The 19,178-nt window shown below is 42.5% G+C and overlaps 1 protein-coding gene across 2 annotated transcripts in view; it reads right to left on the reverse strand.

Annotated features, from left to right (window-relative positions):
• Nucleotides 1-9,020: 9,020 nt before the first annotated feature.
• LOC132820959 (plastin-2-like) overlaps nucleotides 9,021-19,178 on the reverse strand; it is a 67,151-nt gene continuing 56,993 nt past the window's right edge. For both annotated transcript variants that reach the window (XM_060833359.1, XM_060833360.1), the window contains exons 12-16: nucleotides 18,567-18,681; nucleotides 14,359-14,492; nucleotides 13,000-13,123; nucleotides 12,480-12,604; nucleotides 9,021-10,094 (exon numbers count right to left, since the gene is read on the reverse strand). In XM_060833359.1, the coding sequence (XP_060689342.1) occupies nucleotides 9,962-10,094; nucleotides 12,480-12,604; nucleotides 13,000-13,123; nucleotides 14,359-14,492; nucleotides 18,567-18,681 (631 nt within the window). In that variant the 3' untranslated portion in view covers nucleotides 9,021-9,961. The remainder of the gene's footprint in view (nucleotides 10,095-12,479; nucleotides 12,605-12,999; nucleotides 13,124-14,358; nucleotides 14,493-18,566; nucleotides 18,682-19,178) is intronic.

Below are 19,178 nucleotides of genomic sequence, written 5' to 3' on the forward strand. Positions count from 1 at the left end.
AGTTTGCACATTCTCCCCATGTCTGCGTGGGTTTCCTCCCACATTCCAAAGATGTGTAGATTAGGTGAATTGGCCATGCCAAATTTCCCATTGCATTAATAGGTTACTCTTTGGAAGGGTGTGGATTTGTTGTGCTAACTGGTCTGTTTCCACACTATCAGGAACCTAATCATTTTTAATCTGTGGTCCCTTGTTTTTGAACTTTTTACAAATTGGGATAGTTTGTCTCTATCTCGACATCTTTCATGAGTTCGAAATCTTTGAACAGATAGAGTCATAGAGATATACAGCACAGAAATAGACCCTTTGGTCCAACCCATCCATGCCGACCAGATATCCCAACCCAATCTAGAGCTACCTACCAGCACCCGTCCCATATCCCTCCAAACCCTTCCTATTCATATACCCATCTAGATGCCTTTTAAATGTTGCAATTGTACCAGCCTCCACCACTTCTTCTGGCAGCTCATTCCATATACGTACCACCCTCTATGTGAAAAAATTGCCCCTTAGGTCTCTTTTATATCTTTCCCCTCTCACCCTAAACCTATGTCCTCTAGTTCTGGACTGCCTGACCCCAGGGAAAAGACTTTGCCTATTTACCCTATCCATGCCCCTCATAATTTTGTAAACCTCTATAAAGGTCACTCCTCAGCCTCTGACACTCCAGGCAAAACAGCCCCAGCCTCCACTTAGTCTTCTACGTTCCAATAAGAACAGTCCCAACTTTTTCAAAGCATCCTCTCTGTTGAAGTTTCTCATTCCTGGAATCATTTTTGTAAACTTCTTCTGCACTTTCTCTAAAGCATTCATATCCTTCCTGTGAAGTGGGTCCTAAAACTGCACACAATACTCCAGCTTAGGTAAACAATTGTCTTGTACAATTCAGCATAACCTGCTTGCTCTTCTACTCTATACGCCTACTTAAAAACAACATCCAGTTACTCTTACAATCAGAGCCATGGAGTCATCGAACACTACAGCACGGAGACAGGCCCTTTGGCCCAAACTGGTCCATGCCGACCAAAATGTCCAACTACACTAACCTCATTTCCCTGCACTTGGCCCATATCCTTCTAAAGCTTTCCTATCCATCGATTTGTAAAATGCCTTTTAAATGTTGGTAATGTACCCACCTCAACCAGTGGCAGCTCATTCCTTATGCATGCCACCCTCTGTGTAAAAAGGTTGCCCCTCAGGTTCCCTTTTATTCTTTACCCTCTAACCTTAAACTGATGCCCTCTAGCCCTCAAATCTGCAACCCTAGGAAAAAGACAGTGCATTCACCCTACCCATGCTTCTCCCCTTGGTCTCCGATGCTCTAAAGAAAGAAGTCCTAGCTTGTCCAACCTCTCCATATAACACAAACCATTGAGTCCCGGCAATATTGTTGCAAATTTCTTCTGGTAAAAAATGAGGTCTGCAGATGCTGGAGATCACAGCTGCAAATGTGTTGCTGGTCAAAGCACAGCAGGTTAGGCAGCATCTCAGGAATAGAGAATTCGACGTTTCGAGCATAAGCCCTTCATCAGGAATAAGAGAGAGAGAGCCAAGCCGGCTGAGATAAAAGGTAGGGAGGAGGGACTAGGGGGAGGGGCGATGGAGGTGGGATAGGTGGAAGGAGGTCAAGGTGAGGGTGATAGGCCGGAGTGGGGTGGGGGCGGAGAGGTAGCTTCTGTGCAGAGGAGATGACCTGGGGGGTGCAGTGAGAGAGGGACTCACTGAAATCCTTGTAGAGGGAGGAAGAGAGCTTCTTCAAGGAAGGCATCCTTGTAAGAGGATTCGCAGTAGGTTAAAATCTTCGAGTAAAAAATGAGGTCTGCAGATGCTGGAGATCACAGCTGCAAATGTGTTGCTGGTCAAAGCACAGCAGGTTAGGCAGCATCTCAGGAATAGAGAATTCGACGTTTCGAGCATAAGCCCTTCATCAGGAATAAGAGAGAGAGAGCCAAGCCGGCTTGGCTCTCTCTCTCTTATTCCTGATGAAGGGCTTATGCTCGAAACGTCGAATTCTCTATTCCTGAGATGCTGCCTAACCTGCTGTGCTTTGACCAGCAACACATTTGCAGCAAATTTCTTCTGCACTCTTTCCAGTTTAATAAATCTTTCCTCTGGCGAGGTGACTAGAACTGAGCACAATACTCCAATTCCGGCCTCACCAATGTCCTGTACAACTGCAACATAACTTCCCAACTTCTGGGTGGGCGGCCCGGTGGCACAGTGGTTAGCACTGCTGCCTCACAACGCCAGAGATCTGGGTTCAATTCCTGCCTCAGGCGACTGACTGTGTGGAGTTTGCACATTCTCCCCGTGTCTGCATGGGTTCCCGCCGGGTGCTCCGGTTTCCTCCCACAGTCCAAAGATGTGCAGGTCAGGTGAGTTGGCCATGCTAAATTGCCTGTAGTGTTAGGTAAAGGGGTAAATGTAGGGGAATGGGTGGGTTGCGCTTCGGCGGGGCAGTGTGGACTTGTTGGGCCGAAGGGCCTGTTTCCACACTGTATGTAATGTAATCTAATATCAGTGCCCTGACTGATGAAGGCCGGTGTGCCAAGAGCCTTCTTCACTGCCCTGTCTACGTGTGACTCCAGTTTCTGTGAACCTGAACACCAAGGTCCCTACCATTCACCATTAAACTCCTACCTTGATTTGACATTCCAAGATGCAAGATCTCTCACTAATCTATATTAAACTCCATTTACCATTTTTTGGCCCACTTCCCCAGCTGATCAACGTCCTGCTGCAATGTCTGATAACCTTCCTCACTTTCCACGATACCACCCATTTTGGTGTCATCTGCAAACTTACTAATCATGCCTTGGTACGTTCTCATCCAATTCAAATAGCAATGGGCCCAGCACTAACCCCTGAGGCACTCCACTAGCACAGGCCTGCAGTCCAACAAGCATCCTTCCATTATTACCCTCTGCTTCCTACCATCAAGCCAATTGTGTATCCAATTTGCCAGCTTCCCCTGGATTCCATGCAATCTAATCTTTTAGAATATCCTACCATGTGGAACCTTATCAAAGGCCTTACTGAAATCCATATTGACTACATCTATCATTCTGCCCTTGTCACCTTTCCTGGTCACTTCAAAGAACACTAACAAATTTGTGAGGTATAAAACCATGCTGACTACTTCTAATCAAACCCTGTCTTTCCAAATGCATGTATATCTTATCTCCCAGAGTCTTCACAAGTAACTTACCTGCCACAGATATTATGCTTACTGGTCTTTAGAGTCATTGAGATACACAGCACAGAAACAAATCCTTTGGTCCAACTTGTCCATGCCAACTAGATATGCTGAATTATTCTAGTCCCATTTGCCAGCATTTGGCCCATATCCCACTAAACCCTTCCCATTTACGTACCCATCTGGATACCTTTTAAATGTTGCAATTGTACCAGCCTCCACCACGTTCTCTGGCAGCTCATTCCACACATGTACCACCCTCCGTGTGAAAACATTGTCCCCTAGGTTCCTTTTAAATCTTTCCCCCCTCACCCTAAACCTATGCCCTTAAGCTCTGGACTCCCCAAACTTAGGGAAAAGACTTTGTCCTGGGCCTCCTTCACTGCCGCTCCATCACCACTCAACGTCTGGAGGAAGAACGCCTCATCAACCGACTCGGAACACTTCAACCCCAGGGTATCAATGTGGACTTCAACGGTTTCCTCATTTCCCCTTCCTCCCCCCCACCTCACCCCAGTTCCAAACATCCAGCTCAGCACTGTCCCCATGACTTGTCCTACCTGCCTATCTTCTTTTCCACCTATCCACTCCACCCTCCTCCCTGACCAATCACCTTCCTCCCCTCCCCCACTCACCTATTGTACTCTATGCTACTTTCTCCCCACCCCCACCTTCCTCACATTTATCTCTCCACCCTTCAGGCACTTTGTCTGTATTGCTGATGAAGGACTTTTGCCCGAAACGTCGATTTTACTGCTCCTCGGATACTGCCTGAACTGCTGTGCTTTTCAAGCACCACTAATCCAGAATCTGGTTTCCAGCATCTGCAGTCATTGTTTTTACCTATTTATCCCATCCATGCCCCTCGTGATTTTATAAACCTCTATAAGATCACACCTCAGCCTCCGACACTCCAGGGAAAACAGCTCCAGCCTATTCAACCTTTTCTATTGCTCAAACCCTCCAACCCCAGGATTTCCTTCGCACCCCATCTTGATAAGGCCTGAAACGTCGACTCTCCTGCTCCTTGAATGCTGCCTGATCTGCTGCGCTTTTCCAGCAACACATTTTCAGCTCTGATCTCCAGCATCTGCAGTCCTCACTTTCTCCCATATTTGCTACTTTCCAGTCTTCCGGGACCTCACCCGTGGCTACTGATGATGCAAAAGTAAGAAAAGGAACTCCAGCAAGTTCCTTAGCCAATATTTCCCTTAGAAATCCATGTTGGTTCTTCCTAATTAACCCACCTTTACCTATAAAATTATTTACTTTATCACAAATACCTGTTTCTCAAAGCTTCCCTACCAATTATGTTTAACTGCTTTGCAATTGCTGGATTATCCTTAAACTTTTTTTTGAACAAGAGCATAACGTTTACAATTCTTCAGTTTGCTGGTATTTCCCCTCAACACTAGGGAAAGACTATGGTCAGTGCCCTTGCAATTTCCACACTCACATGCTTCAAAATCCTTAGGTGGATCTCATCTAGTCTTGGCACCTTGTCAACTTTAAGTCCCGACATTCCATCCAATACTTTATTTTTATCAACTCTGTCACCATGGTCTGAATAGCTTCTACTTCATCAGTAAAGACAGTTACAAAGTATTAATTGACAATTTCAGCCATTCTCATGCTTCCCCTTGCAAGTCTCCCTCTCAGCCTAATCAACCCTATTTCTCCTTTGACCACCCTTCATGACAGAAAACTTTGGGACTTTTGTTGGCTGCTAGCCTTTTCTCATGAATCCACTTGGTCACTCCAATCTGTTTTTTATTTCCACTTCCTGTATTCCTCTTGGTTCTCAATTTATTTCCTACCTAGCACCAGTCATAAGCCTTCTTCAATCTCCCTTTTCACAGAGGGAACTCTGAATTTGTTTGCCCTCCCTTTCCCTTTTGAGAGAGTATACCTCGACTGCGCCTGAAACATTTCTTCTCTGACGGTAATCCATTGCAAAAATTATAAATTTTTCTAGACAGAAGTGGGTACGGCAGATGCTGGAGATTAGAGCCAAGATTAGAGTGGTGCTGGAAAAGCACAGATCAGGCAGCATCCGAAGAGCAGGAAAATCGATGTTTCGGGCAAAAACCCTGCTCCTTAGATGCTGCCTGACCTGCTGTGCTTTTCCAGCACCACTCTAATATAGATTTTCTTGTCAACCTTCTGGTTCCAATTCCATTCATTTCCCCAACACACTCTTTCTCCCCCCTTCCCCAGTTTAAGTCCTACTGTTTCACCCTATTTCACTCAGCTGTTCTGCAATTAATTATTTTTGCTCCGAATCGCCAATTGTCCTTTTCTATCACCACCCTAAACCTTACCATACACAGATCAGTGTCCTAATTGTTTCCCCATTCATACTCAAACTATTTGGCCCACCTCATTCCCAAGAACCAGGTCTAACAACGCACCCTTTCTAATTGGACTGGACTCATACAGCTGTAGAAAACTTCTCCCGTTCACAATTCAGGTACATTTACCCTTCTCTGCCACTTGCATGACATTTGTCCCATTCTCCATTCAGGTAAAGACCACATTACAACTACTCTACGATGTTTACATCTTGCAATAATTTACAGGCACATTTGTTTCTCTGTATCCAGTCCACTAGTTGGCAGTCTACACCCAACAATGGAGTCACACTCTTAGTTTGTCAGCTTCTCCTTCTTCTTTCTTTCTTCTTCTTCCTTCCTTCAGCTCTCTCAATGTGGGGCAGCTGGTCCAGGGATAAGTTTGTCAGCTTCTATTATATGATCTCGATTTATATAGCCCTCCCTGTTTGACTGAAGCCTTCAATTTGTGTGGACTACAATCAGCTCTCCAATAAATTAGCAGACAATATTCAGCAACGTTAATCTCACTAATTGAAAAATTTGTCTCAAAGTTTTAAAAGTTACACCCAAACAAAAATCAGACCATTAAAAGAATCAAAAATGAATCCCTGGGTCCCCTTAAGAACTCCATTGTATATAGAATCTTGTTTGGGCTCAATCCAATTAGGCACAGGGCATAAGCAATATAACTCTGTCACTTACACTGAGACATGTGTGTATTTTGTTCAAGTGAAGGCTAACACTTGAACAGCTATTCTACAATAAGGAAGCAACAGAGCTGGTCTCACGTTGTATCACCATTACTGTATCACAGCCACACTATGTTCTTTGGAGTGTGTTAGTTCTTGTCCTGAGGATGTTTTATGCCATGGGAAAGCAAGCGGATTTCACAGTTCCAATCTCTTTGAGCTGACAGCAGGTATCCATGGTGAAGGAAACGGAAGTGATATGAAATAGGGTGGCGAGGGTTTTGTGTGTAGCTGGTGGACAAATGGGCTGTTTCAATGCTGTAAAGTTCTTCACTATTCCATGTACTCTGCCGTGCCAAACGTGTGGGAGCTTCCATCATACAAACACATACTCCACACACTTAACTCAAAGGCCCCTGCAGAGGCTTCTGCTCTATCACAGTTCACCATCAGTGGGAAGCGCTGCAGCATCCATTGCAGTCCCTAAATGCCCTTAAACTGAACAACTTAATTACCTTCTGAAATAACGTAGTAAGAGTCAATCACTCACGTCAGTATTATATATAGGTCAGACCAGGCTGACTTCTTTCCCTAAAGGACATCGATGAACCAGATGGTTAGAAAACCTATTGTGGTCACCGTTACTGATGGCTGGCTTTCAATTTCAGATATTCACTAGTTGCCATGGTGAGATTCATACGAACATATGAAATAGGAAGAGTCTGTCACGTGACCCGTCAAGCCCGCTCCGCCATTCAATAAGATCATCGCTGATCTTTTCCGTGGCCTCAGCTCCGCATACCCACCTGCTCACCATAACCCTTAATTCCTTTATTGTTCAACAATCTATCTTGTCCTTAAAAACATGCAACGAGGTAGCCCCAACTGCTTCACTGGGCTGTGAATTCCACAGATTCACGACCCTTTGGGTGAAGAAGTTTCTCCTCAACTCACTAGTTCTAGTTTTACTTAGCAGTGGAAACAACCTTGCCTGCTTCTATCTTATCCATTCCCTTCAAAGTTTTGTGTTTCTACAAGATTCTCCCTCATTCTTCTGAATTCCAAAGAATATAATCCCAGTCTACTCAGTCTCTCCTCATAAACCAGCCCTCAACTCCAGAATCAATCCAGTGAACCTCCTCCAGTGAGAGTACGTAATTTCTCAAGTAAGGAGACCAAAACTGTACACAGTAAATTTGAGCCCATATCTTCTCATGTTAGTCTGGGGCTCTGGGTTACTGGCCCCGTGACATTTCCATGACACCACTTCCTTCCTCTGGATTGAATCCTGATTTTGAAGGCATGTGTACTGTGGTCCTTATCCATGTAGACGGTCAAGTCTGTAAAACACCTTCATTCAGAATGATGGACAGAGCACTTGCCAGTCAGTTCATTACCTTGGATGATAGGCTCTGTTAGAGCTTTGCCACAAAGCTTAGCAAACAGAAGGAAATAAACAACCAGTATTTTGGTATTTCGCTGAGGGGAAACAATCTTTTGAGTGCCATGAGACCTTGTACATTTTCCTCAGTTAATAGTCAAGGCTGTAATCGAGTAGTCTCTGAAGTGCAAGCCTGGCTACGTTCAGGTTAATGGAATCCAGGTCCACAACCAGGTGTGAGTGTTACAGCTGAATCACAGAATGTCACTAATTTCTGCTCTATATTAACCGTTAACAGTTAGGACAACACAGTGAGAGAATGTACTATACTTAGCGGTTGTATCTGGGGTCAACAAAAAAAAATCTCAGTTCAACCAAAGTTCCCATTTGTGGAGAAAAGGAAGTCACATCATGTAGGAATATAATTCTGTCACATCCTTTACTTGCAAGATGTCAAACCATCTTTATTTATTTTTATTTCATCTGCATATTTATACGATGGCATGAATTTCTGGCTGGCAAGTATCTTAAATAAACAGCATCTTACGCTTAAAGCTAGCATTTCCCAGGAATTTTACAAAACCAAAATATAAAAAACAAACTCTTTGGGTAGAAAAGTTAGTAAGTTATGAAACTGAAGTAATTTTGATTCTCTAGCACTACAGGTGGTACATGAGGCACAATATGGAGGGCCTTTTTGGTTAGTTTACATTGAGTATTGATAAACTGTTTCACAAATTCAGGGAAGGAATGACCAAAGAGACATCCTTTACAAACACAAGTGGGACTAATTTCCAGTAGTTATTTAGAGGATATATCTCAGGGTGCGCTATTGACAGATTAACTGGATAAACACTCAACTCATTTGCACAAAATTGTACCATCATAGCAATATTAACCCAGGTAAAATAAACAGACCAAAAGGTTTGTTGCAGGAATGGGTAATTGTCCATTCCTCATGGTTAATCACAGCTTCTGGGATAAGGTATAGGGGCTACACAAACAACTATTCAAACCTCCTTCGATTTATGGAGAAACACATTTGAGATGCTAAGTGTAAGAGCAGGCTAGCTGTAATCTTAGGTCTCAAGGTAGCTGTATCAGAAAATGCTGGCTTCCTACAATCAACAAAATAGCAAATGTTGACAAAAGTTAACAGCCAGATTTTTCTGCAAGAAAAGATGGCTACCTGAATGGCGCATCTGGTTTATTAATCTGCAAAGTATCCACAAAACTTGCAGGAAGGGAAAGGATTTCCATCAATTACAAATCGCCATTAGTTTTTAGCTAACTTGTGTTGCTCTACAGCTGGTTCACAAGAATGCATATTGCACATAATCTCTGCGGATGTCTGAAGAGTTGCTGCATTTGGACAATAAAATGTCCACTGAACTTGTCAGATAGCCAAGCCTGGACATTAATCATATAATGATCATTTTAATGTGATAATTGTTATTGGTAGCCATTCCAGAAATTGAACTAGTGACAATACAGAATCGCATTCCTTCCTCTTTGAAAGTGTTCTAACAGATATCGAAACATCAGATTTTGATTATTGTTGTATCCTCACAGTTTGCTTAGTCTTTTTCGCAATCTCGCAATCCAACACCCTTTTCCTTACTTTTTAAAAAAATTTCTTTCCCTCTTTCTGTAGAGGATGGGATATTGAATTTTCTCATGTCTCAGTCCTGCACTGCGAATTTCCCAATACTTTAATCATTGTGGTTAAGGAGATTGCTACTTTGGCTTGTTGTTCACCCAAGGTTCCAGAAGGCCCGCTGCCCTCAATTCGTCTAATTGGCACACACTTCCAGAAATTGTGTAGGTGACACATGTTAATTGTAAACATGCACAAACAAGTCCGATTACCGGTGCATCGAAATGCAGTGTTCCAGAAAATCCTGGACGAGTTTACCAGAAGGGCATATCTTCAGAAACCTCTTTCGCTGCTGCACATGAGTTCTCCATGGTCAAGTAGAACAAGTACTGACAAAATATGCCTCTGAAACACACTTTCTTCGACAACTCAAATCATATTTGCTGATATCGGTAAATTGTTTGGGGAGTAAGTAAGTATGCTGATTGCACACTCTAAACATTAGAATGCATGTTGGGCTACAAAACCTCTCTGGGTTAGTGCAGGAAGATTAAAGTTTTTGTTTGTGTTTTATGACAACTGGGGGAATGTGGTACTTCGATCTAATGCAATTATTTCAGCAGTAGCAAAGCCAGTTAAAATGGTTGTGGTAAAAGAGAAAAAAAAACGAACAAAAGGAGCATATCTAAGCAAATGTCCTACATATGAAAGTTGCACCCAGGCTATGGAGAAGAAAACAAATCAATTCAACTTGGCTCAGATACTTCAGACTTTCTTCATTCCTTTCCCCATCAGACATGCAAAAACAGTCATAACCATTTTCGGTTTCACTTCGACAAGATCCTCTGGAAGGGCATAGACTCGAGTTCCAATTTTCCTTGCCATTGATATAGCATACCTGAGGGAAGTCAACAAAAACATGTTGGGGTCAGGCACCAAGTTCATAAATAAAACCAACCTCGTGGTTCCAGCTATGTGAAAGAAACATGCTGTGCAACGTAAAATAATGCTGGTAGATTTGCTCCAGCTCCTGTGCTGTGTGTGTAGTTCAGGAAGGCTGCAGAAACATCATGAGTGTGGAGTAAGAAAGACTAGCTGTTTGACTATAGGAATAGGCTACCAACGGTACAATTCACTAGAAGGTCTCAGAAAACAGATTTATCAACTCAGTGGGAGAAGCAGTGCAACATATAAAATAAACTGTAGGCTTCTGACCACCTTTTTTCAATTTTTTTTCTCATTCTCTGTTTTGTCAGATCTTCAGACAAAAAAAAACGAAGTTATGTAGCATTCTTACTATCTTAAAATGGTGCAAAACATTTCATGGGAGCATAAAAGCAAAATACTACAGATGTCGGAAATCTGACATAAGAACAGAAAGTGCTGGAGAAACTCAAACTCAGTGGTGTTGTTCATGGACAGAAACAGGGAGTTTCATATCAGACTTAAAAGTTAACAAAATCATTAATTGTTGGAAAATCTCAGCGTCAGTGGAGAGAAATCAGAGTTAACATTTCGGGTCCAGCGACCCTTCTTTGAAACACTAACTCGGTTTCTCTGCTAAAAGACCTCCTGAGTTTCTCCAGCACTTCCTGTGCTCATCTTGGCCAAGTCAGACTAAAACTGGACCACACAGAGCAGTAAGGACAGGTCACCGAAGGTTCAGTCAAAGAGGCAGGTTTTAAGGAGTAATGTCAAGGGGGAAGAGAGGTGGAGGGATAAGCAGGCTTGTCGGGGGAGTTCCAGGGCTCAAGGCTGAAGGAACTGAAGGCAGAGTTGCCAATGTTCTATGGAATGAATTGGGAGTGCTGGAGGCACTTTAGAGGTATGCAGGGTGAACACTTCACATATTTGAAAGAGGTTTGAGGGCAACAGGTTCCATTTCTTACGTTTAGTTTAACATAAGGCAAATAGACTAAGGATGTGTTTCTGCTGACAGCAAAGGAATTGAGGGACATGGAAAGGGGGACCGAGAGGTGAGGTTGAGATCATTTAAAGAAAAGGACGTTTCCTGATCTTGAATATGATCAAATTGATATTCTTACGCAGACAATTTCCCCAGTGCTAAAGGATAGCACATTCCAATAAATTTGGAGTAATATACATTAAAGACACTAAACTTTATAGGAACGAGGGTGGGTTCAGTCACTCAAAATCTGTTTCACCATTTAGTTAAATTGTTGCCAATTGGTGCCTCAAGCCCATTATCTCGGGTTAGTCTTTCACAAAGTGATTTGGAAAGGGGGCTCTAGATATTGAGGGACCACCTTTTGTCTCATCCCTGCAAATGAATCATTGCCAACCTAGCTGTAAAACCACCCATGGTCCCAGGAGGCAAACCCCCCCTCCTGCCTTCTATGTTGACACTCCAATTTTTGCTCACTTTCTCTGTTCCAGGACACGGCGTTGGGGAGTGTTTCAGTCTTTCCGGCAAATGGAGTGATCTCTGCACTGTTCAACACGACTATAAATTCAGAGAGAGTTAACTACATTCTCTGTCTTTTAAAAGATTTACATTTATAGCTGACATTGAAACAATGAAAGAGAAGCTTAAAACTAATGCCAACCAGTGTAAAACGTATTTTGTGTATTTAACACAGGAAAGTACCCAAGATACATTCACAAGAGTGAAGTCAGTAGTAAAAAAGATTTTGAGTCTGAGGTAAAGAAGAAAATGAGAATAACCAAAACTTGATCAAACAGATAAATTTTCAGGAGCATCTCAGAGGAGAGAGAGAGGAGTGCAATGGCAGAGACGTTTTTGGGGGGTGGGGTGGGGGTCCAGAGATTGGGGCCTGTTGCAGCTCAATGCAAGACCAATGTTGGGACAAGAAATTCAGCAATGTGTTGGAAGTCAGAATTGAAGAAACACAGGGACAAAGGCTGAGAGGTTATAGAGCAAGCAATGGGCCAAGCCAAGGAGAAAATCGGAAATCCAGAATGAGAATCAGAACATTGAAGCAGTGAGGAAGTGACAGCCAAGGGGTGATAGGTCACTCAGACTTGGAATATGTCAAAAGGTGCTGTCAGTCTTGGATATGCTTAACCTAAAGTTTGGTCCAAATTAGTTTACAACCATATCCTGGAACATCATTCAATTTACCAATTTAATAAAAAGGAAGTGAAATTTATTCCTACATTTTCTAACAATATGGAGAATTACATTGAATTGCAGTGACAGAAACAAGCTATTTTCCTCATGCTTAAAGCTATCAATATGCCCTTTTATTCCTTTTCCCATAGTTACCTTTTCCTTCAAATGGTACTGATAAAAGCTACTCACTTGGCATTTTCAAGTTTTTCTTCATCAGTCAGGTCTCCAGTCTTCACCAGGTCATATCGGACTGATCCTTGCTGAATGGCATCAATCAGATCCAATACTGGTATACTGGAGCTAATTTCTTTGTCCTGTGTATTGAGTAAGAATTGGAGGACATGTCAGAAAAGCCCTGTGCAAACTGTTCTGGGAGTCTTGCACATGGAGCCATGAACAATCCCAGGTAGGTGGGTTCCGCCATCTTCAACAGACACAACTAGCAACATATCCCATAGCTCGGAGGGATAGGCAAGATCCACAAGTGAATTTCGAAAACCGCGCACAGAGTCTTGCAAGTGAGGATATAATCTTGTTTATCACATCAAGCAAACTTTTCCATCATGTTTCTCATTAATCTGTTTTATTTCTGACTATTGTTTATTGTTTCATCATTTACAGGAAGTGGGTGAGAGAAATGCTATTTATTCAGGGAACCAGCTTTAAGTAAAAACAAAATCTGTTTTACAGCAAAACTCCAGGAGATTACCTTAAAGCTTGAAATGGAGGAACTTTTTCCTGACTCGGCTAAAGTCTGATTCACCCAGTTTACAATGATATCATCATTGACCTTCTCTCCATCACCAATGTCTTCCAGCATGTTTAATGTGTATCTAGGGACAAAGGAAACAGTCTTTGATCTCTGAATGCAGATGTCACCACCATCAGTACAACATCAGGAGTTAAGAGAATAATATCTGTACTAGCATACTGTTTAAAAACTTAATTGTTCCCTGTATCAAAGAGTCTCAATTAATCAGAGGTTACCTGTAGACCAATCAATAATCCTTTCCCTCCCACTGTGGTATATTGATTATCATGATCATTTGAAATTTGGAAGTAGAGTCATAGAATCATACAGCACAGAACAGACCTTTAGGTCCAACACGTCCATGCCAACCAGATGTCCTAAAATGATCTAGTCCCACTTGCCAGCATTTGGCCCATATCCCTCTCAACCCTTCCTATTCATATATCCATTTAGATGCCTTTTAAATGCTGTAATTGCATTTCCTGTGCCAGCTCATTCCATACACGCAACCACCCTTTGCATGAAAAATAATGCACCTCAGGCCCCTTTTAAATCTTTCCCCTCTTACTTTAAACCTTAACCCTCTAGTTTTGGACTCCCCTATCCTGAGAAAAAGACAATGGCTATTCACCCTATCTAAGCTTATCAGGATTTTATTATCTTCTATAACGTCACTCCTTAGCCTCCGACACTCTAGGGAAAATAGTCCAAAACTTTACAGCCTCTCCTGAAAGCTCAAACCCTCCAATCCCAGCAACATCCTTGTAACTCTTTTCTGAACCTTTTCCAAGTTTTGCATCTTTTCTGACACAGGGAGGCTGCAATTGAACGCACTATTCCAAAAGTAGTCTCACCAATGTCTTGTACAGCCACAACATGGTATCTCAACTACTATACTCAATGCAATGACTGATAAAGGAAAGTGTACCAATCGCCTTCTTCACTACTATGTCTACTTGCTAACTCCACCGTCAAGGAACCATTCGCCTGCACCCATAGGTCCCTTTGTTTGGCAGCAGTTCCTTGGACCCTGCCATTAAATGTGCAAGCCCTACCCTGGACATGATGTGCCAAATGAGCTACTTCAGCACTGCAACACTTCTGATTTTGATTGGGAACAAAAAAATTCTTGCATTTGTTCTGATGGATGCAAGACAAAAAGCTTCATCACCATCTCTGCCTTTCCAGCAGGATTCAAAATCTAGATTACTTTGTTCAGCATTAGTGAAGCAGAACCAAACACGTCCCAATTTCCAGGTAGACCTCATTGTAGTACCATCAATCTCTGGCTCTATCGTGTAAGTTAAACGCACTCACCTCCTCATTAACTGCCATAGCAAGGCTAAAGTTGGCATGTGTTTGCCTTCATTCAGATCTTGTCCTGCAATCCCAACGAGTGAAAACTTTGCTTTATTCTTTCCCAGTTCAACAGCATAGTTACAGTTTTCCAGCTTTGGGGTAACAAAGGTTAAATGTTAGCAACCCTCTGGTTTGATTCATTTGCAGAAAACACAGTCTTATTAATTTTTTAAAATGGTCAATTAGCTGAATCAAAAAAGAACCAAGTAACTGTCGGTGATTGGTTGTGGAGCTTCCCAAAACTTGACTTTCAATCTCAGTCTTACTACTGTCTGCGCTCACTTCATTTCATTTCAATTCAATGAACAGGTCTCAGCAGCAGTATGCAACAGTTGTTGAGCCATAATTCACTAGAATGAAGCTATTCAAGAACTGAATAGTGGATTTGCCTCCTTGAATTGAAAATCGCTGATGTCTCCCCTCTCCCATGATGCTCAGATTTGGGCTTCTGTACATTTCAGAGATACAGGTCGGCTGGGTTGGGCAGAAGTGGCTCAACCTTCTCACCCACCTACAGAAAGCCATCTTGATGGTGGTATTGGCAGATTAGGAGGCCTCAAAACAATTCTGTCAAGAGCCTTATGCTGGAGGACTCCACAAGTGGAACCACAATACTGTGGGACCCGTTCCAAAACGGAGTTTAACTAGAACCAGAGAAAGTCACACTCTGATTCTGAGGAGTCTCCCACCTTAGTAATACTTAACAGACGTGGGTTTATTTTTAAGCATTAAATGAGAGGTTACGAATGATAATAAGAACAGTGGGTACAGAGTCACCACTGACTTTTAAAGGGAAATTAGATAATATCCTTGAAGAGCAAAAAGAATCTTCACAGGGCTATGGGGTCCGGGTTGGGGGGGGGTAGTGGAGTGGGATTGGTTAAAGGGCTAGTACAGGCACAATTATTAAAAAGCTCTCCTTTCGTGCCCTCTGATCCCATGACTCTAAACACCTGGTTTGGCTGAAATCGGACAGGAAAAGCTGATTTTTTAAATCCTTTAACAGAGGACAAAAATAAATAGTTGCTTGAGAAAGGAGGAAATGTAAAGAACTAAGAGTGGACATGAAAGTAGGATTAGACAGGGGGGTTCAAATGATGTAAAGGGACTACTATAATCTTGAAAGGCTGAATGGTCTGCTGTTATGCTGTATTTATCAAATAGTAGAGGTAAAATAACATACACCTTCAATGACTACTTATACCTTAACAACAATTTGGATTGTTACATTTATGGGAAGGTGATTCTGCCCAAATTTGGAAGGAGGTTTGGTCTTCAGTTGAAATCTTGCCCTTACTGATGGGGGAGTGTGTAGGTGATATCAACAGTACATGCCTGCCATTCATTGTTCAAGAAAGTTGTGAATATGTCTGGAATTAATTTTTCATTTCAAACACTGAGGAAGTACTAGGAAGGTTGTAAAAAGTACACTTTTGAGGATGGCTAGACAGGAGCCCACCCAAAATTAGTGCACCTAGAACCAAGAGGCTGTTGCCTTACATTCTGGGAAACTGGGTGGTCAAGTATGATTATTAGATTGGCAGATAAGAATTTTAATGTAATGGTCAAACTCAGGGACTGAGACTGGCCAACAAGAATCAGAATCCCTACAGTGTCGATGTAGGCTATTTGCCTATCAAGTCCAAACCTGTCGTCCAAAGATCATACCATCAGACCCATTCCCCTACCCTAATCGTGTAATGCTGTATTTCCCATGGCTAATGGACCTAGCCTACTCATTCCTGGACTCTTTGGGCAATTTAGCATGGCCAGCCCACTAAGCTGCAAATACTTGGACTGTGGGATGAAACCAGGGCACCCAGAGGAAACCCATGTAGACATGGGGAAAACATGCAGACAGTCACCCAAAGATGGAATCCAATCCAGGTCCCTGGTGCAGCAGTGGTACCCATTAAGCTACAGTGCTGCAAAAGTCTGGCCATTACTCACCAGGTAAAACAAAGGAGTGATTTACTTTAAACTAGCTTTTTCTAAATACATGTGTACTCAAAGCCTACATTGCAGCCCTGTTAGTGTCTATTCTGGGATGTTGAAGCAGAATTTTGACTAAATTATTAAAATTAAGTGATATTAAAATAAAGTTTTTACTACAGTACAGGAGGCAGCCATGCAGTCCATCAAATCTATGCTATCTCTCCATTGAGCAATCCAGTCAGTCCCATTCCCCCAACTCTATAACTTTATTTTTTTTTTGGGTTTCAGGTTTTGGTTTATTAATATATTTTTTTTTATAGATATTTTTATTGGGAATTTAACATTTTGACAAATTTACAAAAATAAGCAGAATTTTCAAGAACAAACATTAATATAAAAATAGATCTTAAATATATAATCATCAAAATTCAACTAATCCACAATCATCCAGAGTGTATAGTTGAGTCGCTTACATCCTTCAAATAAGAGAAAATGTTCTCTAATACACTCATAACAGTATGATTAAAAGGAAGCTATTTCCAAACAATAAGAACAAACAAAAAAAAATTAAACATGTTTGAATGGAGATCTTCCCCCTTGTTCTCAGGGGGCCTTACTACCTTTCCAACGTTCCACCATATCCTCTCCCAAACAGTGTCCCACCCTCGACCCGGGCGCTCCTTAATAGGATTTAGATATAATACCGAGCTAGAGTTAACAGTGAGCGCCGCACCCCCACCCCACCCCACCCATACCTGAGTATATCTAATAGCATCAATGCCACGTACAAACACACATAACTATAAAATTACAACTCCAACAGATTACAGTTAAGTATAATAACATAGCAAGGAAGACAACCCCGCTCCCAGAGGCAAAAGTAAAGTAGAATAAAGTAACCATTTCTCCCCACGGAGTGTGGGAGAGGCAAGCCAACATAAATTGTCTCTTACGATTTATTTAACCGAGTCTAAAAGTTTCTTGGCCTCTTCCGATGATCTAAAATTATACTCGGATCCTTCGTGGGTAAAGCATAACGTCGCTGGGTAGCGTAAGGTGTATTGAATATCTAAGTCCCTTAAACATTTCTTCACCTCATCAAACGCCTTCCTTCTTCGTGCCAAAGCCGGGGAGAAGTCCTGAAATAACATAATCTTGGATCCTTCATGAATCATAGCTTTAGGATCCTTTCCAAGCTTTCTGGAGGCATCCAGGAGTATCTGCCTCTCCCTATAACTCTGCAGCCGGAACAGGACCGGGCGTGGGCGCTGGTTTGGGCCAGATCCGCGTACTGCGACCCGGTAGGCCCACTCCACCCTTACCCGGTCAGTTTCAGCCCCCAGGTTTAAAATCTGCGGCAGCCATCGCTCCAGAAATGCTACTAACTGTTCTTTCCCTTCTTGCTCTTGAAGGCCCAGCAATCGAATATTCTTTCTCCGATTTCTGTTGTCAATATCATCGATGTAAATTTCAAAGGCCCTGACTCTCTGCTCCAGAGCTCTCACCTGTTCTGCAGCTGTTTGAGCTGCAGCCTCGGAGGTCGTGGCCTTTAGTTCCATCCCCTCCACTCGGCCCTGCAGCTCTTCCATGGTTTGATTCTGTTTCTGCAGCTTTTCTTCGAATGCATTCCATCTCTGTCTGGATTCTGCGATGAAATTGACGAGTGTCGATTCCAGTCTAGCAATCATCTCTATAAGGCCTGTTTTTACATCAGCTGCAGCCAGAGGAGAGGAGGGTGGGGGAGGGGTCTTTGTTTTCTGAGAGCTGCGGGGTCCCTTTGATTTACTCATTATCCACTCAGTATTAGACTATTTAAATATAATATTCAGCAGCTAATTAAGATTAAAGAAATTTTTTGGGTGGTTTGGCAAGTGTGGTGGGGACAGGAAACCCACTTTACCCAGGTTTTGGGAAGGGCTCTGTAGACTCAGACTTGCTGAGTCGCCGCCATCTTGGATCTCCATAACTTTATTTTTAATGAGTGCCTTTTCAAGTTATGCATTTTCAACAGTTGTCTACTTATAAATTGGCTAAAGTCCTTTAATTTTGGTTTTAAAAACACATTAATATCTAAAGTCTGTTTCCATTTGAATAAACAGGAGGAATCTCAGGATCACAAAGGGGGCAAGATCAGAGACATCAAGGCAGGTTGCTGACCGCACAGTTAGACTGCAGAAAACTCTGATCCTGACCTGCCAAGTGGTTTTGGCCTTCCATTGAGAAAAACTTACCTTCTTCATGTTGGCTCCCAGCTTAGGATAAGGTGGCTTGTTCACCCGACTCCAGTCCACTGGAACTTTGATCTTTTCATACAGCTGCAGAATTACCAAGGCATCTTCCAGGTCACTGTAACAAGACAGATTATAAATCATCTTCACAGTATGGAGAATAGGATTGTGCATTCAGAACTGCTCAGAGTCGAGATGCAGTTCAGGATACTGATCCAGTCAGAATTCTCAAACCCAGAGACTGGTGCAGGTCGACTGATATCAGAATAGACAATAGATATGGAATAGACCATTCTGCCCTTCGAGCCTGCACCACCATTCAATATGATTATGGCTGATCATCCTTAATCAGTATCCTGTTCCTGCCTTATCTCCATAACCCTTGATTCCACTATCCTGGAGAGGTCTATCCAACACTTTCTTAAATGAATCCAGAGACTGAGCCTCCACTGCCCTCTGGAGCAGAGCATTCCACACAGCCACCACTCTCTGGGTGAAGAAGTCTCTCCTCATCTCTGTCCTAAATAGTCTACCCCGTATTTTTAAGCTGTGTCCTCTGGTTTGGCACTCACCCCTCAGCGGAAACATGTTTCCTGCCTCCAGAGTGTCCAATCC

This window comes from Hemiscyllium ocellatum, chromosome 12 (genome assembly GCF_020745735.1).
Source record: "Hemiscyllium ocellatum isolate sHemOce1 chromosome 12, sHemOce1.pat.X.cur, whole genome shotgun sequence".
NCBI classification, from domain to species: Eukaryota; Metazoa; Chordata; class Chondrichthyes; order Orectolobiformes; family Hemiscylliidae; genus Hemiscyllium; species Hemiscyllium ocellatum.